Source organism: Heterocephalus glaber, unplaced genomic scaffold, assembly GCF_053883595.1.
Source record: "Heterocephalus glaber isolate CG9 unplaced genomic scaffold, H.glaber_assembly_v1.0 deba00000676, whole genome shotgun sequence".
Classification (NCBI taxonomy): domain Eukaryota; kingdom Metazoa; phylum Chordata; class Mammalia; order Rodentia; family Bathyergidae; genus Heterocephalus; species Heterocephalus glaber.
The window spans coordinates 21,822,531-21,850,521 of NW_028258156.1; the positions used below are offsets into that span (position 1 = coordinate 21,822,531).

The following is a 27,991-nucleotide window of genomic DNA, read 5'->3' on the forward strand; positions in this document are numbered from 1 at the left end:
TGATTTTGTTAATTTTTCTTTTTTTTTTTAGTACTATACTGTGTGTGTGTATCTTTGCATATTGTATTGTAGTTTGGTGCTGCACAAGACAGCTTGAACTGTAACAAATAATCTATGTTAATAGTGACTTAAATAGATTTATTTGTTATAATTGGTGCTAGCTTTGTTTCAGTTATTCAACATTCTTTTTTCATTTCATCATCTGTAGTGCCCTTTTGCTTGTCCCATTATGGTCACAAGATAGCTGTTGCACCCCGAGGCCTTATGTCTGTGTTGAAAGTGCAGAGGTAGACAGTACTAGTTGCTGGCCAAGAAGGTCGTGTTACAGAATCCTTCCCCACATTGCCTCAAGCATACCTGTTCTTTAATTCATTAGCCAGATCTAGGTTGAATGGTCACCCAGCTGTCAAGACATGATGAAAGCACGTATCTGGCAGAGAGGAATAGATTTCCCAGAATGGCTTTGGCTCCGTATGAGCCATTGCTTGAGTACACCCTGCCACTCCTGAATAGAATTTTTACCAGTACAAAGGAAGGAAGGAATTTTGGGGTGTAGCTAATAAAGCTTGTCATCAGTGTCTTTGGTTAAAGCACAGAATGACTAGAATTATTATACAATTGCCCCTTGATATCTGCTGGGGATTGTTTCTAGGACCCCAAGCAGATTCAGAAATGCAAAGATACTTAATTTTCTCACATAAAATGGGAGAATATTTGCATGTGACTTCCTCCTTTATACTTTAAGTAATCTCTAGATTACTTGTTATGCTTAATGCAATATATGAGCTATGCAGTTGTTACCCTATTTCATTGTGTAGAGGATAATGACAAAAAAAAACTGTGTCCAATTACAGGTAAAATCTCTTAAAAATTGTTGATCTGAAGTTGGTTAAATCCACAGATGTGGAACCCATGCATAAAGAAGGGTGACTATTATGTTATATAAAAATATTTAACTTAAATTTTTATGGGCCGGGGATTTAGCTCAGTGGTTTCGCCGCCTGCCTTGCAAGCTGGAGGACCCAAGTTCGATCCCTGGTACCAAAAAAAAGAAAGAAAGAAAGAAATTTTTATATTAAAAAATCAAAATTTGGGAGCTTATCACATTAACTTGCTGTGATTATTTTTTCCTATAAAATTTATTTTAGAGCCAGCAATTTAGCTCAGTGGTCTGACACCTGTCTCACAACTGCAAGGACCTGAGTTTGATCCCTGGTATCAAAAAAAAAAAGTTAAAATGTATTTTATTCTTGAACTCATTTATAGTATCATTAGAATACCAAGTAGTATTGTCTAAAGCAGGAGAATATTATTTACAATATTGAAACCATTTAAAAACTTTTATTTAATGCCAAACTGTAGTTTGTTTGGGTTTTTTTGAGAAAGAGTCTCACTATGTATTCCAGGTTGACCAGTCACTATGTCACCCAGGCTGGCCTTGAACTCACTGTGATCCTCTTGCCTCAGCCTCCCAAGTGCTGGGATTACAGGTGTATTCCACCGTGCCCAGCTTTAAGCTATAGTTTCTTATGAGTGTATTCTTCAGATTTTTTTGTTAAAAATTTAGAAATTAAAATAGCCCCTTTTCTCCATACTGATCATTTCTCTCCTTTCTTCATTACTTTCATAGGCTCTCTCTGTGTTATCACTTCTCTTTCTGTGGAACCTTCCTTTTCTTACCATGATCATTTTCAGTTTTCCCTTTTTTTGCTTATTTGTCTTTGTGTACATTCCTTTTTCTGCCCCTCTTCATGATAAGGGCCAGAATCAAGTTGATTTCTGGCTGATAAGATCATATTGTACTATTACATGTTCTTCTTAGTATCTTAATTTCATTTGGGTTATGCACTGTTGACTGTTGATTGTTAACAGGTTCTGAAGTAATCTTATTAGGTTAGTTGAGAAATACATATCAAGCATTAATGGGCTGCATGTTACTGAATCAGGAAAGCCACTGGTAAGCTCTGAATCACAACCAAGGTAGATAATATAATTCTTGCTTTTAAATTATATTACTTAATGAGATTCTCTCTTCCTTTAGTACTTGTAATCTCTCTTGGAGCTCCATTAAGTTTTCTGTGTTGTAGGCACGTGGTAGCTACAAAGTAGTACCAGGTGTGTGTATCATGTAGGACACATGCATACAGATATCATAAGCTATCTTTAGTATTTTGGCTTAATACACAGTTGTTAGGTACAGGGTGTTGTGAGTTTATTAATGTTTTTCATAAATAGAATAGTAGGATTTTATGATTCCTTAATTAATGTGCAGGATTAGGGTACTGTGCTTTTTTACCTTAGCTTTACCTTAGTAATCAGCCTCATTTTGTTAAAGCTTCTTTACAGAGAATTGAGAGAATTAGCTGCTTTAGATTTGTGTCCTTTTTGTTAAGCTGCTTCGTGGTTTCTCAGCAATAAGCTTTGCCTGTGTAGTGACAGCTTCTCTGATTTTGCTTGAGTTGGCTTTGCATCTTTCTACCTGAAATATCCATGGGAGAACATGTTGCTTTCCCCCAAGCCTGTCTCCCCCCTTTTCCTTGCCTCTTAAAGGCTGTCTTCTCTTTTTTTCTTCTTTCTCTGACCCCATACTCCTTTCCTCCCTCCCTCCCTCCCTACTCTTTAATGTGATTTGGGGGCTCCTATTTTAATTAGATGTGAAATAGAGTAGTTATCAAACTTTGCACAAATTTTAGTTTTGAAATTTCACCACTAAGAAATTATTTTGCAATAAAATTTCTTAATTTCTACTTGTTTTTCAAGTTAAAATCAGTTGGAATCAACTAAAACTTTATTTTATTTTTTTGGTACCAGGGATCGAACTTGGGTCCTTAGCTTGCGAGGCAGGCAGTGGAACCACTGAGCTAAATCCCCAGCGGCTAAAACTTTATTATAGGTTATAGACCTTTGTGAACTGTGTCACTTTGTAGAGTAGTGTATGAACTATATCATTAACTGCCATTAACAGAAATTTATTCTGTGTTCATTAATTTCCTTCCCTCACCTTGTTGTCCTTATATATGAAACACTAAAGAAAAAGAATGTTGTAAAGAATTATTTTATAAGAGGAAAAAGTAAAGCATGATTAACAGTCATAATACAAGGATTACTTGATACTCTTCAGAGTATTTGTGTAAGATTATCGTCCACAGTGGATTCCTGGGCTTACTTACTTTTGTGTTTTATTTCCAATTAATACAAATCCTATCACTGTTTTAATTTCTAATTTCAGTTACATAAAGCTTTTACAATGCTCCCAAACTTGATTTAAGGCCATATTCATACTCACAAAGATTATTTCCTATTAGGCCGTGGTTTCGTCAGTGCTTCATGGAATAGTTCATAGCAGTCTTGCTGTATCTGTTCCATTCGCTGTGTGCAGCTGTTGCTTTGGTTACAGTGTTCCTGTTTTGGCAAGCTTGTTAGAGATCTTAAACAACTAAAAGCATTCTTGGGGAATTTTATTTTTCTTCCAGTAATGCTATAGAGAGATTGAGAAAGAAAACACTGCATCATGTATATTTTCCAAAGCAAGATAAATAGTTTTAGTAAAGAAAATGGTTGTGCCATATTCTGAAATACTTGTGAGGAGGCTGACGTCTGTCATTTTTTGCTTACAAAATTATATTTTATGCTCTATTACATGGTATTTTGTCTGATTTATATAATTCATTGAGTTGAGAAATTTCATAGAAGTTTGATTTGTTGAAAGTTGCAGTGACAATTTATAGAAAAATGATCTTTAGCTATTGTACATCTCATTTAAAGGCAAAATATTGTCTTGAAGATGTTGCTACTTTTTAGGTAGAAATTTCTTACTAGTATAGTATTTTAAAAATGCTTTTAGTCTATCTGTTTAGAGATATCTCATACTTTCCAGACTATTTCTCACCTGAAAATTTGGTTCATCTGGAGAAAAGTCAAGTGATGACAGGATGATCCGTTGCAGAAAATGTAGGGAGTGAATTGACCAAGATCCCAACCTGGCCTGCTGCTATGCAGCAATGGTCCTACCTTTTTGGGCCCTTAGTTTCCTTAACTGAAATGAGCATTGCAATACTTAATTTGCCTATCTGGTGATGACAGAGTACAACTAGTGGATATACAGGCCCTTTTTCAAGGCCAGAAACAGTATTCATATGAAAGGTATGGTTGTCTTTGGGAGAAAGCATCTCCTTGAGTTTTCTCCAGATTAGAATGGGAATGAATAAATGAATTCTCTTTTTTTAAAGTCTAGCAAAGACATCTAATCTAAGCAGAAATATCTGGTTTCCCATGCTGGTTTTCAGGTAGCTGCTGGGATAACTGGACCAGAATCATCTGAATAACTTTGAAATTATACATAACTAGGCCTCATTCTAGTCTAGCTGAATCAAAAATTTTGGAGTTGAGATCTTGTTGGGTGTGTCTTTCTTAAAAACATCTTTGGCCAGCTGGGGATTTAGCTCAGTGTTGCCGCCACCTGCCTGGCAAGTGCAAGGTCCAAGGAACTCATTCAATCCCTGGTACCAAAACAAACAAACAAACAAACAAATAAATAAATAAAATCGTGGGCTAGCTTTGGGAAGAATTCCTTACATCTGTCCTTATCTTTTGTTGTTGTTGTTGTTGTTGTTGTTTTTGTTTGTTTGTTTTGAGACAGGGTCTTGCTATGCAATCCAGGCTAGCCTCAAACTTGCAGTGATTCTCCTGCCTCAGCCTCCTGAGTGCTGAGATTACAGGTGTGTGTCACCATGCCCAGTTGTTTTAATCATTTTAAAAGTTTATAAAATTGAGACACACAGGAACGAGCTGACTCAGGACTACGGAAATAGTGTTTGTTGTATAATTTATTTCACTAAAGATAGAGTAATAAAGTTTCCCTAGGAATTGGAACAGTGGCTGTTCTTAGAAGTTTCCCAAGTTTTAGAATATGAATAAATGATCTGAGAACTAATATTTTCTATTAGTGTTATACCAAGTATTGTAAGGAATAGTCTTTTCAACAGTTTCATGAAGAATATAAAAGCAAACCCAAACAACAGAAGCTTGCTTACTTACTACTTGTGGCTATATTAAATGTCGAACTTCTCTCCATGGTAGCACAGTGCCAACAGAGCAAGGTAAAGGTAACAGTGTTTATTGAGCATCCCTTCCTGTTTTCTAGTTCTAATCAGTTATAAGAATTATTCCAGGCTGGTGTGGTACATGTCCCCGTTGTATGAGCTTCTTGGGAGGCTGGAGCAGGGAGACTGTTTGAGGCCAGCCTGAGTAATATAGTGAGACCCTGTCTGAAAAGAAAGAAGATTAATTAATTTAATGAGCAAATTAACTCTTCAGAGGTTAATTTGTCATTTGTTTTGTCTACTAAGTTCTGGATCTTGGATTCTTATTTAGGCCTGCCAGTACAGCCTGTGAGATAGGAATAACTACAGCTAATAGTAGAATCAGCAAAGCCTAAGTTAGTTATGTGATAAGCTTAATAAATTAAATTGATAAATACCCCAAAAGACTGATGAGAGGCAGAAAAAAAATACAAGATTAAAAAGGTGACCTAATAAGAGATCTAGCAAAAATTAAAGATAGCAAGAGGATATTGGGTACAACTATACCCATTGATTAGAAAATTTATATGAAATCAGATTTCTAGGAAAACAAGGAAATTAGAAAGTCTGAATAGTTTTTTCCTCTTTTAAGAGATATCATGAGATAGTTAAGTTGGTATATCTGATATATTTTACTTATGTATAAATACCACATTTTCATTATGATGAAGTGTATCTCCAGAATCTCAGTGGTGAAATATTTAAAGCTTTCCACCTGTAATTGGGAATGACACAAGGATACCACTCCAATCATTTTTACTCAGCGTCACACTGAGGATTCTAGCCAGAGTAATAAAAAAAAAAACCAGTAAAATGAAGGGGGATTGGAAAAGAAAACATAAAAATTTATTGAGATAACATGGTTGTATATACAGTACATTAAAAAACTACAGGTAAACTTAAAATTAATAATTTGAAAGTTTTAAAGTTAAAATTTAATATGTAAGGATCCATTATATTTTTAATATTGTGGCAATAGATTAAAATATTTTGGGGGGGTTGAGACAGGGTCTTGCTATGTAGTTCAGGCTGGCCTTGAACTCACTATTCAACCAAGGCTGGTCTCAGACTCTTGGTAATCCTCCTGCTTCAGCCTCCCAAATGCTGGGATTACAAGTATGCCACCATGCCTGGCTCAGATAAAAATTGTTTAGATTATTATTTTAGTATCAAAAAATATCAAGTGCATAGGAATAATTCAAATGAAAATATACTGTATAAGACTCCTTCACAGAAAACTATCAAACATTAAGAGAAAGAGGGCCTGAGTAAACAGAGAGAGAGAGAGATACTATATTCATGAATTGGAGATTTCAGTATTATAAAGATATCTATTCTCATTTTATTTATAGATTTAATGCAATTTCAAACAAAATCCCAGAAGCTTTTATTAAAAATGGAAGGTGTCAAGCCAGTTCTGAAATTTAAATGAAAGTATCATGAACCCAAAATACCTGATATCAAATTGAAGAACAGAACTGGAAGCCTAACTCTCAAAACTTACTTAAAGCTACAGTAATTTAGATAGATGAATTAGATAATTGAGATTTCACTAAGAAACATATATGGATATTTGATTTATTGCAAAGGTGGCTCTTGAGAGTGAGGGGATGGGGAAAGCTTTTCGTTTGCTTGCTTGTTTTTTCAAGTAAATTATGCTGGATTAATGGAATATTCAGAGAGAAAAATGCTAATATTGACTCCTATCTTATGTTACACAGAAATTAATTTTGAATTGGAAGGCTGAAAGGTAAACCAGTAGAGTTTCTGGAGGATGATAGCCTTGTTAATGAAACATTTTGATAAGTGTGGATACTTTTTAAACAGGATACCAAAAGTGCTAGCCAAAGAGAATAAGGTTGGTAAGAGGGACTATATACAAATTAGGAATTTTTTTTTCTTAAAAGATTTCATTAACCACCCGCCTTGCAAGCACAAGGTCCTGAGTTTGATCCGCAGAACCCCCCCCCAAAAAAAAGATTTCATTAAGAATGGAAAACATGGGCTGGGGATTTAGCTCAGTGGTTCCACTGCCTGCCTTGAAAACACAAGGTCCTGAGTTTGATCCCCGGTACCAAAAAGAAAAAAAAAAAAATGTCTACAATTTTTGGGCGGGGGATTTAGCGCAGTGGTTTCGCCGCCTGCTGCACAAGCGCAAGGACCCGAATTCAATCCCCAGTACCAAAAACAAAAAAAGTGGAAGACATATATATATATATATATATATATATATATATATATATATATAATCATCGAAGTTATTATATACATAAATTACATAAACAACTTGTACAAACACATAAATGACGAAACAACCTTTTAGAAACGGGTGACATTGATGCATATGCATTTCACAGAAGGTATCCAAATGGATAATTTAATATGCAAGAAGGGGGCTTGCTTAGTCATTGTAGAAATGCAAATTAAGCCACAGTCTTCATTCAAAAGAATATCTAAAATTAAAGGGACTGATTATTTTAACTTTTGGCAAGTTTACTGAATGCCCACAATTCTCATATGTTGCCAGTGAGTGTATAAATGTTACAATGCCTTTGGAAAATTGGCACTATCTACAAACACCAGACATACAGTACATTATAATTCAGCACTTCTACTCTTAGCAAAATTACATGTATGTTCCTTTAGTGCTGTATACAAGAATCTTTATAGCAGCATAGATTAAAATACCTAAAAATACTGTAGAGTGGATAAACTAAGGTAATAACAGCAATAGAGTGGATAAACTAAGTAAATTTCTATAGGGGAATGGTACACAACAGCAAAATGAGTCAACTGCTTCTACAAGCAATAACATGGAAGAATTTCTCAAATAAGATGTTGAACACAACACGTAATTCTGTAATTCCATTTATTCCAAGTTCACAAACAGGCAAAACTATGATGGTTTCAGAAGTTATAATAGTGATAATATTTGCTTGCAAGATTCAGGGGTGCCTACAGTCTTTGGTTCTAAGTGGTAGTTATCTAGATGGGTTCACTTTGATATAATTCATAAAGATGTGCTTACATAATTGGCACAGTTTTCTGTATGTATGTGACTTTAAGAATTTTATTTCAAATAATTATCATAGCTTCTGTACTAATAACTGATATAATATCTATTGTAGCTTCTCTATTAACTGATTTATACTAAGCTGTGAATATGAATAATTGACCTTAATTGAAAAAGTGGCCATATTAACTGGAGAGTTTAATTATCTGTAGAATTAAAGTATTATAAATTATAATTATAACTATTGTTTAATATATATTTCTTTATTGAAGTGTATGCATTATTTTCTGAAAAGTGTTTTGAATTTAATGTATGGAATGGAAAATTATAAAGACTAGTTCATTTTACCTTAGTCTTTTAAGTGAAAATGACTTTAAGTGTTTTTCAGTTAACATACACATAAATCTTATTGATAGATAGCACTGAAACCATATGTGGAGAAGCTATGATTTCCACAAGTCTTTTCAGGATAATAGATATAACTTTAAAGTGTGTGTCGTATTTTAGTTTTATGAGGTAAAAGTGTTCCTTGATGTTCCTACAGTAATGATTTCTTGGATTATGCATACTAATGAATAGTGATGTGGGAAATTTCCTTACACCTACGCTATTTTGATTCTTGATCTCTACTAAAATGTAAAAAATAATGCACACACATATACCTCACTCTTGGGAGAAGAGTTGAAAATAACAGTAGAAAAAAAAATGTCATGGGGTCAGGGATGTAGCTCAGTGACATCATGCCTGCCTGGCAAGCGCAAGGTCCTGAATTTGATCCCCGGTTCCACAAGAAAAAAAGTCATGCCCTGTTTTCAGTTAATAATTTTATACGTAATAATTTACTTTCTCCTGTTTCTTTTCTTGGCATTCTAATACAGAATTGACAGTATATACTAGACTTAAATTCAGTATAACTAAATGAAATTAAACATTTTTATTAGAATATATTTTACTTTGAAATAATACTCATTTAATAAAAAATTGAATTTCAAGTGATGTGTTATTTGTCAACACTATTTCCTGCTCTTTGTTTAGATGGCTTTTTAAATTTTTTTATTAGTACATGTTTGCAGTACATAATGATTATGTTCATCATTGGGAATTGGTACTTGTACATAACACATCTTAATTCTTCTTTCATCTCTTTCCCTTCTCCGCTCTCTCTATTACTTGATCTCCTTTCCATTTGCAAAAGTTCTGTCTCCTTGTTTCCTGTTATTTTTTATTTTACTTTTAATTTATTTATTTTTTGAGAAGACTGTTTTGCTTTTGTGTTTTTGTAGCTGCAGTGTATAGTATAATTTGAAAATACCAATAGATTTTAAAAGTAACCTTTTGTCTTATTTATAAACTTGGTCCAGAAAACAAGTTAATGAAATAATTTAACTTTTTCCTTTGGTACTGGGGATCGAAGTCAGGACCTTGTGCTTCTGAGGCAGGCGGCAGAACCACTGAGCTAAATCCCTGGGCGGAAATAATTTAACTTTTTAACTCCGTATCTCTAATAACAGACACCGATTCATAAATGCAAGAAGGATTTCAGCTATTTGTGCTTAGATACGTTACTGTACTCATTTCTAGGTAGCAATTTAAGTCTATTTAGCAACAAATGAAACAATTTTATATTACTCGACTAAATCTACTCATTGGTAGTTTTCTTCCCTTCTCCCTTTATCACCTACTCTTCTCTACTTCACTCTGCTACAGATACCATCTTGGTCTTCTGGCTGTTTCACTAGCATACAAAGCACAGTTTTCTCTCAGTACTTTGGCTAATACTGCTGCCTAGATCTGTATCTCCCCATATCTTCTGTAGACATGCTCCCTCAGAATATTTAGGTCTCTTTTAAGTATCACCTCAGAGGTGGATTTTCTAACTCCTGTCTCTCATCTTTATCATTCTCTATTCTTATTCTCTACATCATTTTTAAAAAATTGTACTCATCACTACCTGATATTCTATTGTATTCGTTTTACAAATTTCATATTATGAGCTCTATGAGAGCATAGACTTAATTTGTTTCATCACTGTGTTTCCAACACTCAGAGCTATGACAGATACACCGTAGACACTGTATAAATATATGTAGTTTGAATGAGTGATTGGATGAATGAAATATAGAATAGTATCAAGACTTTATGGGCACGCCCTACCGAGGTCCTGAGTCAGGCGGAACACACCAAATCAGCCCACTGCAGACAGGCAGGTCTGTGCACGCCCTACCGAGGTCTGGGTCCCAAGTCGCGCACAAGATGCCCAATCAGCCCACTGCAGACAGGCAGGTCTGTGCATGCCCTACCAAGGTCCCTAGTCGTGTGGAACACGCCAAATCAGCCCGCACCCCAGAAACAATCCACTGGACCCACCCCCGCTCCTCGGTATAGCCACCTGGTTCCACACTATGAAGACGCAGAGGACACCAGACCACCAGACCAAGGTACTGAGTCCTACTGTTCCCGGCCCAGAGGTAGGGGCTCCTGAGCCGTCATCCCACTGCTGCTGGTCCAGAGGAAGGGGCTTCCGGGCCACCAACCCCCCCACCGCTCCCACCCCAGAGGTAGGGGCTTCTGAGCTGCTGTCCCACTGCTCCTGGTCCAGAGGAAGGGGCTTCATGGTCACCATCCCTCCCGCTGCTCCTAGCCCAGAAGAAAGGGCTTTTCGGCCGCCTTCTGTTCCACAACTCCTGGCCCAGAGGAAGGGGCTTCCAGGCCACCATCCCTCCCACCGCTCCCAGCCCAGAGATAGGGGCTTCTGAGCCGCCATCCCACTGCTCCTGGACCAGAGGAAGGGGCTTCCTAGCCACCATCCCTCCCGTTGCTCCTAGCCCACAGGAAAGGGCTTTTGGGTCACCATCCCTACTGCTGCTCCCGGCCCCTGTCCCACCTCACCCAGCTCAGAGGAGGTAATCCGTGCAGGTGCCAACAGCCCCCCCCCCAGTCGAAATGAGAAAAAATAAATAAGTCTCAAAACCAGACTTCCAGATCATCTACAGCAACCCCAAAGGGAGATGAGATGGAACACTCTGATACTCAACCACCTGGACCCACTGAACTGGCAACAAAAGGGGATCTGGAAAAAATGAAATCAGAAATAATTTCTCAGGTAACAGGAGAAATTGTGCCCCTAGTGCAAGACATGATTAATAAATCTAGAGAGGAGCTCAGGAACATGATAGAATCCCAACATAGGAAACAAATGGAATCCATAAAACAGATGCAAATGGATTTCCAGGAGATGACAAACTCCATTGAAAGTCTACACAGCAGAATGAGCCAATGTGAGGACAGAATTTCAGATACAGAAGATAAGATTGCAATTAGTGACCAGGAAAAGAAAAATTGCTTCAAAATTATAAGGGAACATGAGAAATCAATCCACCAGCTGCTAGATGATGCAAAGAAGAATAACATAAGACTGATTGGAGTCAATGAAGAAACAGGAGAGAGTGCAGATGACATAACAAATCTCTTCACAGAAATAATGGCAGAAAACTTCCCAAGCAGGGGAAAAGAGCTTGACATTCAGATAAGGGAGGCATATAGGACTCCAAATAGCCTTGATCAAAAAAACTACACATAGGTATATAATTGTTAAGATTCTAGAAACTCAACAGAAGAACAAAGTTCTCCAAGCAGTCAGAGAAAAGAAACAAATCACATACAAAGGAAAGCCCATCAGAATCACAGCAGACTTCTCAAGGCAAACCATCAAGGCAAGAAGAGCTTGGAGTGACATATTCCAAGCCTTAAAAGCAAACAGCCTCCAACCCAGATTGATGTACCCTGCAAAACTATCTTTCAAAATGGATGGAGAAATAAGATACTCTCGTGACAAAGAGCACCTTAGGAACTTTGTGAATACCAAACCAGCACTCCAAAGAATTTGACACAAGAGCCTAGGAACAGACATTGAGGATCACAACCCCAGGAAGCAAAGCAGAATGAACCCATCTGGCATGACAAGAAATTAAATGTAAAGGGGGAGAACCCAACAAAAAGAAAAAGTCATGGCAATGACAAGTCAATACGTTTCAGTTATAACCATCAACGTTAATGGTCTCAATTCACCAATCAAAAGAAATAGACTGGCAGAATGGGTCAAGAAGCAAAATCCAACAATATGCTGCATACAAGAAACACACTTCATTCAAAAGGAAACTCATAGACTGAAAGTTAAAGGGTGGAAAACAATACTCCATGCCATGGGAACCCGAAAAAAAGCAGGAGTAGCTATCCTCTTTGCAGATCAAGTAGATTTCAAACCAACACTGATTAAGAGAGACAAAGAAGGACACTATATCCTTGTAAAGGGAAGAATCCAAGAGGAAGAGATGACAATCATAAATATCTATGCACCAAACACTAGTGCACCCAACTATATGAAACAAATACTAACGGACATGAAAAGTCATATATGCACTAATACAATTGGAGTGGGGGACCTCAACACCCCACTGTCACAAGTAGACAGATCAACTAGACGAAAAATAAGTAATGAAATACTAGAACTCAATCGAACTCTTGAACAAATGAACTTAACAGATGTTTACAGAGTGTTCCACCCCACAAAATCAGAATATACATTCTTCTCTGCTGCACATGGGTGATTCTCCAAAATAGACCACATACTCACACATAGAACATGTTCAAGTAAGTGCAAAGGAATTGAAGTTATCCCCTGTATATTTTCAGACCATAGTGCGATGAAATTGGAGATCCAGAGCAAAAGAAACTCAAAAAATTTCATAAACACGTGGAAATTGAACAACACACTTCTGAATAACCAATGGGTCACAGGAAGTTAAAGAAGAAATCAGACAGTTCCTTCAATTAAATGACAATGACAATACAACATATTGGAATCTATGGGACACAATGAAAGCAGTCTTACGAGGGAAATTCATAGCAGTGAATACTCATATTAGGAAAACAGAATGACCCCAATTAAGCAAGCTGATGCTGAACCTCAAACTTCTAGAAAAAGAAGAGCAGGACAACCCCAAAGGTCATACAAGGGAGGAAATTATAAAGATCAGAGGAAAAATCAATGCAATGGAGATTAAGAGGAATGATACAAAAAAATCAGTGAAGCCAAGAGTTGGTTCTTTGAAAGAATCAACAAAATTGACAAACCTTTAGCCAACCTTGTCAGAAAAAGGAAGGAAAAGGCCCAAATCCATGCACTTAGGAATGAAAAGGGTGAAATGACAACAGACCCAGCAGAAATCCAGAGGATCATCAATACCTACTTCGAGAACCTATATGCCAATAACATGGACAACACAGAAGAAATTTACAGATTCCTAGATACATATGAATTACCAAAGTTGAATGAAGAAGACCTAAAAATTCTGAACAACCCAATATCAACCAATGAAATTGAAAATGTAATTAAAAACTTATCAACTAAGAAAAGCCCTGACCCTGATGGCTTCACTGCTGAATTCTACAAAACATTTAGAGAGGGACTGTTGCCACTACTGTTTAAACTCTTCAGTGAAATGGAAAGGGAAGCAATACTCCCAAATTCCTTCCTGGAAGCAAGCATCACCTTGATCCCCAAAGCAGAGAAAGACCCAACTGAAAAGGAGAACTATAGGCCAATCTCACTAATGAACATAGATGCAAAAATCCTTAATAAGATAATGGCAAACAGAATGCAGAAGATCATCAAGAAGATCATACACCCTGATCAAGTGGGATACATCCCAGGGATGCAAGGATGGTTCAATATACACAAATCAATCAATGTAGTACACTATATCAATAGAGCCAAGGACAAAAACCATATGATTACCTCCATAGATGCAGAAAAAGCATTTGACAAAATCCAACATGCATTTATGATAAAAACCCTACAAAAACTTGGAATAGATGGTCTCTACCTCAAACTGATAGAAGCCATCTGTGAAAAACCAACAGCCAATATCACACTAAATGGTCAAAAACTGAAATCCTTCCCACTAAAATCAGGAACAAGACAAGGATGTCCACTATCACCACTCTTGTTCAATATAGTTCTGGAAACATTAACCACGGCAATTAGACAAGAGAAAGAAATAAAAGGAATAAAGATAGGTAATGAAGAAGTCAAATTGTCATTATTTGCAGATGACATGATACTCTATATAGAAGAGCCCAAGAACTCCACCAAAAGTCTTCTAGACTTAATAACTAAATTCAGTCAAGTAGCTGGTTACAAGGACAACACACAAAAATCAATAGATTTCCTCTACACCAATGACAGACTCACTGAGAGAGAAATAGGGCAAATAATTCCTTTCACAATAGCATCCAAAACACTGAAATTCCTAGGAATCAACCCAAGGAAAGAAATCAAAGACCTCTTCTCTGAAAACTATGACACTCTGAAAAGAAAGATTGAAGATGATATCAGAAAATGGACAGACATCCCCTGCTCCTGGGTAGGAAGGATTAATATAGTGAAAATGGTCATACTTCCAAATTGGCTATATAGATTTAATGCAATTCCACTTGAGATCCGAGCAGCATACTTCATGGACCTTGAGAAAATAATCCAAAAATTCGTTTGGAACAAGAAGAGACCCAGAATAGCAAAAGCAATTCTAGGTAACAGAGACATGGCAGGGGGTATCACAATCCCCAACCTGCACCTCTACTACAAAGCTACTGTGATAAAAACAGCATGGTACTGGCAAAGAAACATACCTGAAGACCAGTGGAACAGATTAGAAGATGCAGAAACAACTCCAGACACACTCAGCCATCTCATCTTCGATGAAGGAGCCAAACACCCTCATTGGAGGAAAGATAGCCTCTTTAATAAATAGTGCTGGAAAAATTGGGTTTCAACTTGCCAAAGATTAAAACTAGACCTATTATCTCTCACCATGCACTAAACTAAAATCAAAATGTATTAAAGATCTAAATATTAAAATAGAAACTCTGAACCAGTTGGAACAGAGGTTAGGTAGAACTCTTGAAGACATCGGTGTAGGAAAAGATTTTATGAACAAAACCTCAGTTGCCCGTGAAGTAACACAAACAGTCAATAAGTGGGATCTCTTCTTATTAAAAGGCTTCTGCACAACAAGAGAAACCACCAGCCATGTGAAGAGACAACCCACAATGTGGCAAAAAATCTTCACCTGGTCTTCCTTAGACAAAGGTCTACTATCTCAAATCTATAAAGAACTTAAAAAGATCAGACCTCTCAAATTTAAAGACCCAATCCAAAAATGGGCAGCTGAAATGAACAGACATTTCTCACACAAAGAAGTAGAAATAGCAAATAAATATATGAAAAAATGTTCAACATCACTGGTCATTCGAGAGATGCAAATGAAAACAACACTGAGATTCCACTTCACTCCAGAAAGAATGGCTGCTATCATGAAATCAACCAATAATAAATACTGGTGCTGCTGTGGGGAGAGAGGAACCCTTCTCCACTGCTGGTGGGAGTGTAGACTGGTGCAACCACTGTGGAAATCAGTGTGGAGATACCTCAAAGAACTAGGACTGGAAGTCCCATTTGACCCCGCTATTCCACTGCTGGGGATCTTCCGCAAAGAATTAAAAGAATCATACCACAGTGATATATGTGTGCCCATGTTTATAGCAGCACATTTTGTAATAGCTAAAACTTGGATACAGCCCAAATGCTCATCACCTGGAGACTGGATAAAGAAAATGTGGGTTTTTTTATAAAATGGAGTACTACTCAGCCATAAAAAATGAGAAATTAGAGATATTTATAGCTAAGTCGATGCACATTGAGGCAATACTCTTAAGTGAAATGAATAGGACACACATGTATAAATACCGAATAGTTTCTCTGGTGTGAAAAACTGAAAGTGTAAATAAGGACTAAATGTATAATAGGTAATGTGAAATAGGAAGAAAAGGGGCAAAGGGGAAGGAAGTGGGAGGGCTAGGGGAAAGGAAAGAAGGGAATGGGATTAATATGAGAAAATGGAAAACTAGGAACAAAATCTTTGTAAATAGGGAGGAATGGAGGGGTTGAAGGAAGGGTAGGGTAAGGGTGAAAAATAAGAACCAAGAGAGACTATGTAAAGGTTCAAATTTTCAATGATGAATGTCATTATATTGTATGCCTAAAATGTACCAATGATTAGAATGCATAATTGATAATGCAAAATAGGAAGAAAATGTCCTAAGGGGTGGGGGTAGTAGGAGGGGCAGGGGAAAGGAAAGAAGGGAAAGGAAAAATGCTGAGAAATGGAAAAAATGGAAATAAAGTCTTCGTAAATAGGGAAGGGTGGAGGGGGTGAAGGGAGGGCTAGGAATGGGGAAAAAATAAGAACCAAGATGCATTATGTAAAGGTACAATTCCCAATGACAAATGTAATTGTGTTGTATACCTACAATGTACCAATAAAAGAATTTAATACAAAAAAAAATGGAAGTAAAGTCTTTGTATATAGGGAAGGGTGGAGGGTATGAAGGGAGGGCTAGGAATGGGGAAAAAATAAGAACCAAGATGCATTATGTAAAGGTACAATTCCCAATGACAAATGTAATTGTGTTGTATACCTACAATGTAACAATAAAAGAATTTAATTGAAAAAAAAACTTTATGTGTCTTTTCTGTCAACTCTGCAAAATACATTTATGTGTCATTTAACAAATACAGGATTTCTCTTCCATCAGGACTCCCTTTGTAGAGATTGGTGACAAATTTTACTTTATTTTTTTTGTTGTTGTTTTTTTTTTTTTTGGTACTGGGGATTGAACTTGGGTCCTTGCGCTTGGGAGGCAGGTGGTCAAATCACTGAGCTAAATCCCCAGCCCTAGTGACAAATTTTAAATAATCTCTAATATTATACAACAGACTTCAAATTTTCTTACACCTATAAAGGAGGAGGAAAAGGAAATTGGTGGGATAATATAGTATTTAACTTTTGTCCCTTGAAATAATGACTAACATTATATTTGTTTCAGATTGTTTTATTCTTGTCTTTGATAATTTTAAAATGTAATAATTTTTCAATATCACTTCAATTGTAGATTTTTTATTAATTTTACTTGTTTCTCATTTATCTGTTTCCATCCCACCTCACCGTTATTTAAGAATCCAACTCAAGTTGGAACGGCTCTTCAGGTTTTTCATAATCTTGGAACTTTGAAGGATACTATCACCAGTGTTGTGGATGGATATTGTGCTACTTTAGAAGAAAATATCAGCGGTGCATTAGACATCAAAGTATTGACTCAGCCTTCCCAGTCAGCTGTGAGAGGTATGAGTGTGATTTATATTTACCATCTTTATATATTTATAACTGAGAAGTCCTTGGAATAGTATGTGAAAAACTCTTATTTCAAAGCAATCTAATGACTCATTTTTTAGTAGACAGAAAATGAGAGGAGAAATTATGTTTCAGAATTTATTTATAATTTTTTTGTCTAGTCAGTGAGCTGAACTGGCCAGTTGGTATATTCACAACTTTTAGAAAACGATTTTTAAGCTGTGGCATCATTTATTTGAAACAGATGCGAAAGAAAGAACAGAACAGAACAGATTTTTCTTTCTGAAGCTCTTACCCTCATGTACTTCTTACTGAGAAGAAAATATTTTTTAAGGGATGCCATCTCTGCTTTAGCTTTCTGGAGTTTTCCTTATAATTCTTGTACTCAGGAGCAGTAACGACCAAAGATATACTGATAAAAGATTTGGGAAGACTACAACTATAGCAAAATCTAAAGAAAACCACTAAAAGGAGGTGAACTCCAGGTGGAAAAGAGTAGCCCTGTGTTAGCAGTTTACAGCCCTTTTCCTGCCAAGCCCTACCTGCTGATGACATAATAATAATGAAAGAGAAAAGAAGAGAGGACATGCATTGTGTGCACATCTCACCTACTTGGTGCAACTCTATGCCTCCATTTCTCTCTTTATATTCTTTTTTTTTTGTTTTTTTTGGGGGGTACTGGGGATTGAACTCAGGACCTTCTTCTTTCGAGGCTGGCGACGGAACCACTGAGCTAAATCCCCTGCCCTCTCTTTATATTCTTTGTTTTCTCCAGTTAGTATGGGGGAACTGTTTTCTGCTAGTAAAGACCGCTATTTTTCTGTCAGGTCCCATGACACCAGGGTATTGTTTTAGCATATGCTTTCTCTTTGCCTTCTGAATTTTTCCTTTTCTGCATCTCTTTTCCATCACATTCAGTTATCTATCTCCTTTTCTCAAAAACAAGTCTATCTTGACTCAACTTCTTCCTTCAGCTTTACTACCCCACTTTATTTTGTCAGTCTACAGAAAACTTTCCCAAACTGTTATCTACGCTTAATATTTCTAGTTTTTGTCCTCCTTTCTTTTTTTTTTCTAATTGAAGGCCCACTACTCATCATGGAATTGTCCTGAAGAATAAACGAAATAACTCATGTAGAATAATTAACAGTTTCTGATACATGGCTAATACTAAAAGAAAAAAATAATTTTGCAGCCATTTAGTATTTTCATATTTGCTATATAAACATGACCCTAAGTAACACTGAATATGTATAACTCATATATTCACTAGATAAAAAGAGATAAAGGAATCTTAGATCTCAAAGAGATATTTTTAAAGGTTAACCGTAGCCTTTGAGTAGATCTGTATTAAGACTATTCCAGAAGAAGATCTTTGAAAATAAACTGCCAAAGGAGATTTAACTCTCAACTTTTCTCAGCAGTTATTCTCAAAGTTTGACTTAATGTTTAAATTTCCAGGAGCAGTTTAATCTCATTCCCTCTTGTGTTGTCAAGAATAGGAGGAAAAAAAGGAAAGCAATTATTCACATGCTATCAATCTTAATGTAGACCTCTTTTGTTGAAAGAATGAAGAGTATTAAAGCTCCCTGATTATCATCATCGGTAAAGGAGTGGATATCGTGATTTAAATGTAGAAACCTTGAGCATAAATGCTTTATTATTTTAAATGAATAATCACTATTATTTTTATTTTTTAAGTGTTACATGGGCAGTGTGTTAATTTCCTTATCTTTGCTATATTGAGGTTTTGTAGGAGAATATTCAGATGGAAACATACATTACAGTATGGAAGGACAACAGGATGTCATGTTGATGACTTAGTTGTAAATGGTTCAGGGAAAACATTTTTTTACAGTAGAAAATCTACAAACAAAAGATTGTTTCAGGGCTGGGGATTTAGCTCAGTGATGCCACCAGATGCCTGCCTCCCAAGTGCAAGGTCCCAGGTTTGATCCCTGGTACCCAAAAAAACAAAACAAACAAAGATTGTTTCAAAGTTTACAAAAATATATAGCAATGCAATTTCATTTTATTTTTTAAAAAAGTTTTTAACAGTTGTTCTTTATTTGGCATAGTCAAACTATATCTAAATGAAAATGGCAGGTTTACAAGTGTATTTTTAAGTGGACTTTGGAACTATAGATATGAAAAGGATGGCTGTGACTTACTTGAATTTACCGAACTAGTATATGATGTTTTAGAGTTTATCCTGGGTATTAGTTCATTCTATATGTTTGATAACATACAATCTCTTAAAGCCTTGTATATCATGAGATTGTTAGTTCAAGGGAACAAAAAAGTTTTGAACAAAAACTTCATAGACCAGAGAACGCTGTTCAAGATTGGCAGCTGGGCTGCATGTGTATATAGCAATACAATTTTAAGGAAAATAATGTTACCTCGAATGTATAAAAAGCCTATAATTTGAGAAAGAGGTAACTCGATTGACAAAAATACAGACTATGAATATGAAGTTTATGGGAGGACATACCCAATAAACACATGAAAATGTTCAGACTATTTTTAGAAGATGAAATAGTTATTAAGGAAATACAGATTAAACAAGATGCTATTTCTTAATTATCTGGAAAACTCTAAGGGAACTAAGTGTTCAATGAGAACAGAAACTGTTCTGTACTTGTGGGAGAATGTTTCAATCACTATTATTCCATCTTACAATTTGATCTTTAAATTAAAAAATAGGTATTCCTTATGATCTTATTTGTTTGTTTGTTGATTTCTTGAGACAAGGTCTTGCAATGTAATTCAGCCTGGTCTTGAATTCATGTAGCCCAGACTGGCCTTGAAGTCACAGTGATCCTCCTGCCTCAGCCTCCCAAGTGCTAGGATTACAGGCGTGCACCACCACACTTGGCTCTAATTTTTTTTATAAGAATATGCCTTAAAGGGCCAGGGATGTAGCTCAGTGGTGCTGTGCCTGCCTGGTAAGCACAAGGACCTGAGTTTGATCCCAGGTATTGGGAAAACAAAGTCTTTGTAAATAAAGAGAGGAAAAGGGATTGAAGGGAGGGAAAGGGAATGGGGATAAAAATAAGAACCAAGATAGATTACGAAAAGGTACAAATTTCCAATGATAAATGTCATTATAATGTATACCTAAAATGTACCAAGAAAATTAATTTTTAAAAAAGAATATGCCTTAGAGAAAATGACCCATATATATAAGAATTTTTATTCTATACTATGATGTATAATAGTGAAAGTTAAAATAACCTTTGCTTTGATGGAAAATGGATAAATTAGTTTATTAAATGGTTCAGTAGTACTTAAATCAATAAATTTATCAGTATAGATAATTCTCAAAAGCAGAACATGAAAAAGTAAACTGCAAGAAGATACATACAATATAATGCCATATCTAAAGCCTAAGAACATGAAAAACCTATACTATATTGTTTTACATTTATACATGTTTAAGTAAAGTATAACTATATGGAATGAAAATCACCAAATTTAAGACTTGTTCTGGAGAGATAGCAAAGGAAACATGACTAGGAGGGAGGAGAACCAGGGAACGTCACTCTTATAGTAGTTCTGTTTGCTTGCTGGCTAGGGTTTGTGGTGTCATTCTGTATTTATGAAGAATTTGTTAGTTTGGGGTCCTTGGTACTTTTTACATTTTCTTCTGTTTTTCAGTGGTTTGGTTTTCATCTCTAGTTATATTACCTCTCCATTTTTGCACTCATCTCTCCCTTGCCTAAATTTTTTAATAATTGATTTTTCAAAAGTATTTCATGGGAACTATGTTTTCTGAGTTGTATACTTAACGGTGTCTTTTGCCTTTATGTTTAATTTTAGTAGGTATAAATACTAATTTGCACTCTTTCCATTGGAATTTTGTAACTGTGGCTCAAGAAATACTTTTCTTCCTTATTGAATTTGAAAATGAGAGATACAGATATTGCAAACAAGATAGTTAAAATGTTAGTTTTATTACTGATTTAAAAACAAAACCTGTAGTGAAAGGCATGGCTTAGGTCTGTAGTCAAGTGGATTTCCTAATATATCACCTCAAGTAGAAACTTTGTCCCCAAGTGTCAGCCTGCCCTGCTATACTTACCCCTGGTAGAGTGCAAGTCAGGACCCAATATCTATACACAGAAAGCTTCAGTGAGAGAGACAGAAGAGACAAGTCAGTTAGGCTCAGTTCTACACACACTTACCACTCAGCAAGTCTCTTGTTTGCACAGGGGGAGAGTGAGTAAAAGACAGGGAGAGCAGGCCCTTATGTTAACTGAAGTTCCCACTTCAAAGATGAGTCCGGGGAAATGGGGTGGGTCCCTTCTAACAGCAGACATATTAGAGAAAGTTTATGACACACACAGATACTTGCTTTGTTGGTGAATATACCATATTTTTGTTTTCTGTTTTTGAGACAGGGTCTCACTGTGTAGTCTGGCCTTGAACTCCCCATGTACCCCAGTCTGGCCTCAAACTTGCAGCATTCCTCTTGACTGGGCCTCTGGAGTGCTGGGATTACAGGTGTGAGCCACCACACCCGGCATACAAATTTGGGGGGGCAGTGGGGAGGTACTGGGGATCGAAGCTCAGTGGTTCCACCACCTGCCTTGCAAGCACAAGGTCCCAAGTTCCATCCCCGGTACCAAAATAAATAAATAAATAAATCCCCAGCCCTGTACAATTTTTTTTTTAAATCATTGAAGATTAGTAACTTTTTAGGATATATGTTAGAGTTGAATGTTTTGTACTAATTATTTTTTCTGAGCTAGAGTGTATTCCCATTTATAGAGGTTTTATTCCATTGTATATTGATTATTTTTCTTTTCTATTTGTTCTTTTCAGAAACTTCTGCCTGCTTTTTAACCTTAGTTTGGACTGACATCTATGCCTTGCAATTTAAGATTAAATTTCCTATTTTTATGTTGAAATATTTCAAATCTGTACAAAGAGCTTTGTGTTTTTGTTACATATAAGAACATTCTCAAACATTCTTACCTTTTGTTTGGGGTTGTTTGTTTGTTTGTTTGTTTGTTTGAGACAGAGTTTCACTATGTAGTTCAGGCTGTCCTTGAACTTGTGGCAATCCTCCCGCCTCAGCCTTCTGAGTGCTGGGATTACAGATGTGCACCATCACCCCTGGCTTCTCTTAAGATATTCAGCAATGATAGGGTAATATTATTTATTTATTTATAAATAGATTTTATTTTATCCCTCCCCCCCCAAGTAGGGTAATATCATTTAATACCAGTCCCTATCCAACATTTTCAATTGCCCTTCGAAATGTTTTTTTTAGCTGGGTTTCCCCCAAGTGGAACCAGTCAGGAATCATTCTTTTCTATTGGTTTAATCATACACAGCCCTTTTGATTATTTGGAGACCCATTTAATATGGATTTGTCTCATTGTGTCTGCGTGGTTCAGTTCATGGTGACCATACTCATAGTAGAGTGATGTGTATTTCTCATTACAGTCATCCCCACCTCCCATTACAGTGATCCATGGGATGAATATGTTCCAAGACCCCCGTTGTCTTAGTCACTTTCCTCATTACTGGGACACAATACCCACAGTCATACCTTAAAGAAGAAGAGGTTTATTTTGGCTCACATTTTAGAAGTTTCACTCTTTGCATGGTCAGCCAGCTGCAAGGCAGCACAGTGTGGCAGAGGAGCCAGGGGCAGAGGAGAGCTGCTCGTGTCATGTCTTGGTAGTAGGGAAGCAGAGAGTGAAGGGAGAAGCTAGGAAGGGAGATAAATGCTTCCGAGCCATGCCTCCAGACACCCCCCCTTCCTACCAGACTCTGCCTCCCAACATCACATTTAGCTATGAACTCATCTGTGGATTAGTCCAATGATGACTCTCACACCCTCATGATCCAGTCACCTGCCAGAAGCCCCACCTATGAGTGCATGAGACTTTCTTTGAAGGAACGTCTAGATGTAAACCATAACACCACTAGATACCTGAAACTGCATTTAATACAAACTCTGCACACGCTATGTTTTTGCCTATAAATACATACCTATAACAAACTTTAATTTGTAGGTTGGGCATAGTAAGAGATTAACAACAATTAATAATAAAATAGAACACTTATAACAATGTGCTATAATTCAATTGCCAACATCACTACTCTTGGTCTTTGGGGCCATTTTTCAATAAAATAAAGGTTACTTGAACACAAGGCCTGAGATGCTGCTGCTGTTAATCTGATAAACAAGATGCCTTGACTAAAGGGTGGATAGCAAATACAACGTGAATACACTAGACAAAGGGATGATTCACATTCTAGCAGGACAACAGGATAGCATAGATTTCATCATGCTACACAGAATGGCACCCAATTTAAAACTTTTGAATATTTTATTTCTAGAATTTTCCATTTAGTATTTTCAGGCCATAATTGATTATTGGTAACTAAAACCACAGAAAGTGAAACCAAAAATAGGGACTACTGTACATTATATTGGAAAACAAAAAAATGTCAGTTTGTCCCATTATTGCTGATGCTGAATGGGATCACTTCATTATAGTATATATACTAGATTGATCCTTGTTAGAGTATTTTCTTTATAATTAGTAATTTAACGGTATGTACTTTAAGACCATGTGAATATCTTGTTCCCTATAAAATTTCACATACCTTGATACTCATTCATAATCTTTCCCTCAGTTAATTTTTACAGTAATAGCTGCAAAATTGTACCCCCCCCAACTCTGTCATTCTTTCTGTATTTAATTAATGGGTACTTTTGTGTAAAGAGCAGTTTCTGTCATTTTTAAATGTGTTCACAGTTTTCACTGTGAACTCGTGAGTTGTTTTTTGGTTATTGTTTTATAATCTGTTATCAGTATTATTTTGGATGACCAAATTTTCCCCAGTTTGTTTCATAGCCTACGACAGTCAAATTCATGTATCCTGTCTATATTTCCATTTGTCTTTGAATACTTCCTTACTCTCTGGCACAATATGTACCAGTTTCACCTTGTATTTCCATTATTCCAGATATGAAATGTCTTTTCTTCAGTGAAGCTTGGAGGGGGTTGATAGATGGTACTTTAAAAATCGAGGTTTGGATTCTAGATTGCTTATTACTGTTGAGGAATCATTAGCTCTGTTTTTCCAGTAGATAGTTGGGAAATACCTGTAATTGGCATGACATATTTGTACCTTGATTCTACTTGCTGTGTTCTAGAACACACCTAAACTATTTGCAGGATTACTACATCATTACCACAAGCAGCAACATACCTATTAAGCTCATGATTTCTTTGTAGTTTTTTTTTGGGGGGGGTTATTTTGCTCATAAAATGTCTCTCACTAAAATCAGTGTCCTGTGATTAAAAATTACTAACCCATGGGCTGGGGATTTAGCTCAATGGTGCTGTCGCCTGCCTCACAAGGGCAAGGTCCCAAGTTCGTTACCTGGTACCAAAAAACAAAATTTACTCCTCGCCCCGGTTGTATTATTAATTTGCCTTATAGGTATTTTCACTTGTTTCCTTATTTGTTTGTATTCAATTTTAGTATTTTTTGTTCTTTTTCAATTTAAATTTGCCAGGCGTGGTTGCACATGCCTGTAGTCCCAGCACTTGAGAGGCTGAGGATCACTGTGAGTTGGAGACCAGCCTGGGCTACATAGAGATGTCAAGGCCAGCCTAAACTACATAGTGAGATCCTGTCTCAAAAAAAAAAAATTAAATTTGTTTTTGGAATATGTGAAACATTCATGTGAGCCGGATGTGGTGCCACACACCTATAATCTCAGTATTTGGGAGGTTGAGGCAGGAGGATAATAGTGAGTTCCAGGCCAGCCTGGGTTACATAGTGAGTTCAATGCCAACCTGAACTACATTGCAAGAGCCTGTCTCAAAAAAAACTATAACAAACATTCATGTGGGTACAGAATATTTTAGAATATTACAGAATATTTGTTTCAGTCAGGAAGACTCATTATAATCCGTGTACCACACCTTGTTCTATCTCCTTTAACTTCTTTTTTGGAAAGCATTTTCATTAATTTCACTTTGTCTTTCATGAATGTGTGTCTGTTATGTCTGTGTGTACATATGTGTGTTGTGTGTGTGATGTTTCCCTTAAACACAAATTATATATTAGTTATAAGAAATCATTCCATTAAAATAGAGCTTCTCATTTATTGTCTTTTGCATGCTTTTTAGAATAGAGTATATTTTGTTACATTTGGAAAACTTTATTTTTCTTATTTCCTTTGTCTCTTATAACCAGGGGGTCCTGGACGATCTACCATGCCAACCCCAGGAAATACTGCAGCTTTTCGTGCTTCCCTTTGGACCAATATGGAGAAACTTATGGATCATATCTCTGCTGTTTGTGGACAGGTAAATATTTCAGGGGGTAAAAAGACCATTAATTATGAATTGACTCCTGGTTCTTCTAAATTGTGTAACTTGGGGCAGGTCTTAGAAATCTCTAAACATTCAAAGTACTTCTGTAGGCTTCTTATAATGTACATGAAGGCTCTATTTTCCTTTCCCTTACAAATATTATTTATGTAGTAGTTTTTGAAATGGACCTTGCTTTGCCTAGCACCTGAGCTTTACATTTGTTTTATTTCAAATACACATTTATATATATATATATATCTTCTGCCCCTCTTTAGGTACAACATCTACAAAAAGTACTAACTAAAAAGAGAGATCCTGTTTCTCACATTTGTTTCATTGAAGAAATAGTTAAGGTATGTTTAAATGAAGACACTTTTACATATTTCTTACAGAAGACACAAAGATATGAGCCAGGTTCCTTTGTGTGACTGCATTACAGAATAGTTACATGTCAAAATGCAGTAGGGAAATTTATTGACAACTGTAAGCTTTCCTTGCAATATAAACACAGGCATATTTTTTGTAGTAGATGCTAGCAACAATACTTTTTATGGACTAATTTTTGAAATGCACTACTAATTTCGCATTTTCTGTCACAGAAATTATTGTTTATAATGTTTTTCAAAGCTACTAGACAATTATGATACAGATGTTTGGCAGATAAGAAATGTAAATAGCAGTTATTATAATTTATTCATGTAAGTCTATAAGTCCCATTCTGTTGTTAATTTTTCACATAAAGCTTGTTGCTGTATTTGTTTTCCATGTTCTGAAATGTCCCTTGTATCATTCATTCTCCAATCTGATAATGTCATAGGCTGTCAAAATTCCTTCAAAGTGTAGGGATCCCTAATTCTATATTGTCTTCATTATTTTAGCATATTTTTATAATTATTAATGCAACAATTAATAATTATTGAATTGCCATCAAATCCTAATGTCTGGTGCTCCAAAGGAAAAAAAATCTGTTTCCAGCATCATTATATAGGTAACTTCATACTTAAGTTCCCAATTTTTAATATTTCACATACCATGTTGAAAGTCTCCAAGATCGCCTCCAAGTTCTGTGATTTACTAAGAAGATTCATAGGCCTGGCCTAGAGGTGTCTTCATGCCTATGATTTACCACAGTTAAAGGATGTGAAGCAAAATCAGCAAAGGGAAAAGGTATATGGGGCAAGGTCCAATGCCTGCATATTATTCATGCAGAGTATTCATTGCTCGTGTTTCCTTAAGGAATAAAAATATTACATAAATATTACATATTTACTCTGAATATGTCAAAATTATATACCTCAATATGGTACGGTAATTTTGTATCCATAAAAATAGTGAAAATGATTGTCCTTATTTAATTGTGGTCAGTGAAGTCTTATGAGATTTACTAATGCATTTATATTCTTTTATTATGAAAAAAATTGAGGATTACTTTAAAGGTTTAATTTTCATTTGAATATATCACATATGCCTTTGCTATTCAATTTTAGATAACAGGACTGTATGTATTAATATTCATAGTCTTAATATTAAGAATGTTCTCAGGACAAAAAAATCCTATATGATAGTAGTTTTTGTAACACTTAATTACTTGAGAAGGTTTCTTAGTAGATGTCCATCATGCTATAGAGAATATCAGAGTATAAATGAGACTTAAATGGGTCGATTATAAAATATTCACCCATTATATCAAATATTGTAAGTCCTATAGGTATTTTAGTTTAAATGTAGATCCTTTTGAAAGCTGTTCTGTAATTGAGGTAACTAATTCTGCTTTTGTTTAATTTAAAAAATACCCTGGATAACTTGGAAAATTAGTCTGTTTTCTTTAGGTCATATGATAATTTGGAAAGATGCATTCAGACCCATCAGTTCATATTATTTATGACACTTTAATGTTGAATATTCTTTTTCAGTATTGTTTTTTCTGTAGTTTAATAGAGTAAATAGATCATTTTTCAATTTTAAATGAGAATTTTCAGGAGTTGGTTTTTTTGTTTGTTTTGTTTTGTTTTGGGTTTTTTGGTACCAGGGATCAAATTAAATGAGAATTTTAAGCTGATTATTAGATACTAGAAGTTCAATTTTGATATCTTTTAAAACGAGTTTAGAGTTCTAGTATCACTGTGTAATCATCAATACTATATGTAACACTTTCCTTGAAAAGTGAGTGTAGCAAATTATTGACAAATTATTCAGGAACCACATAGTGAAAAACAGGTTGTAGATTGTCATCTGCAAAATTAAGCCAGTTTAGTTTTGTGTGGGAATAATATGATACTTCATTTTCTAAGCCAG

General features: G+C 35.8%; 1 protein-coding gene across 6 annotated transcripts in view; it reads left to right on the forward strand.

Moving 5' to 3' along the window:
- The window catches only part of Cog5 (component of oligomeric golgi complex 5), a 316,280-nt gene that overhangs the window by 175,139 nt on the left and 113,150 nt on the right, over nucleotides 1–27,991 (forward strand). For 4 of the 6 annotated variants that reach the window (XM_087206494.1, XM_087206495.1, XM_087206499.1 and 1 more), the window contains 3 exons: nucleotides 17,171–17,336; nucleotides 25,578–25,690; nucleotides 25,972–26,049. In XM_087206494.1, coding sequence (XP_087062620.1) covers nucleotides 17,171–17,336; nucleotides 25,578–25,690; nucleotides 25,972–26,049 — 357 coding nt within the window. The remainder of the gene's footprint in view (nucleotides 1–17,170; nucleotides 17,337–25,577; nucleotides 25,691–25,971; nucleotides 26,050–27,991) is intronic. The other 2 variants (XM_087206496.1, XM_087206497.1) reach the window with 1 other exon arrangement.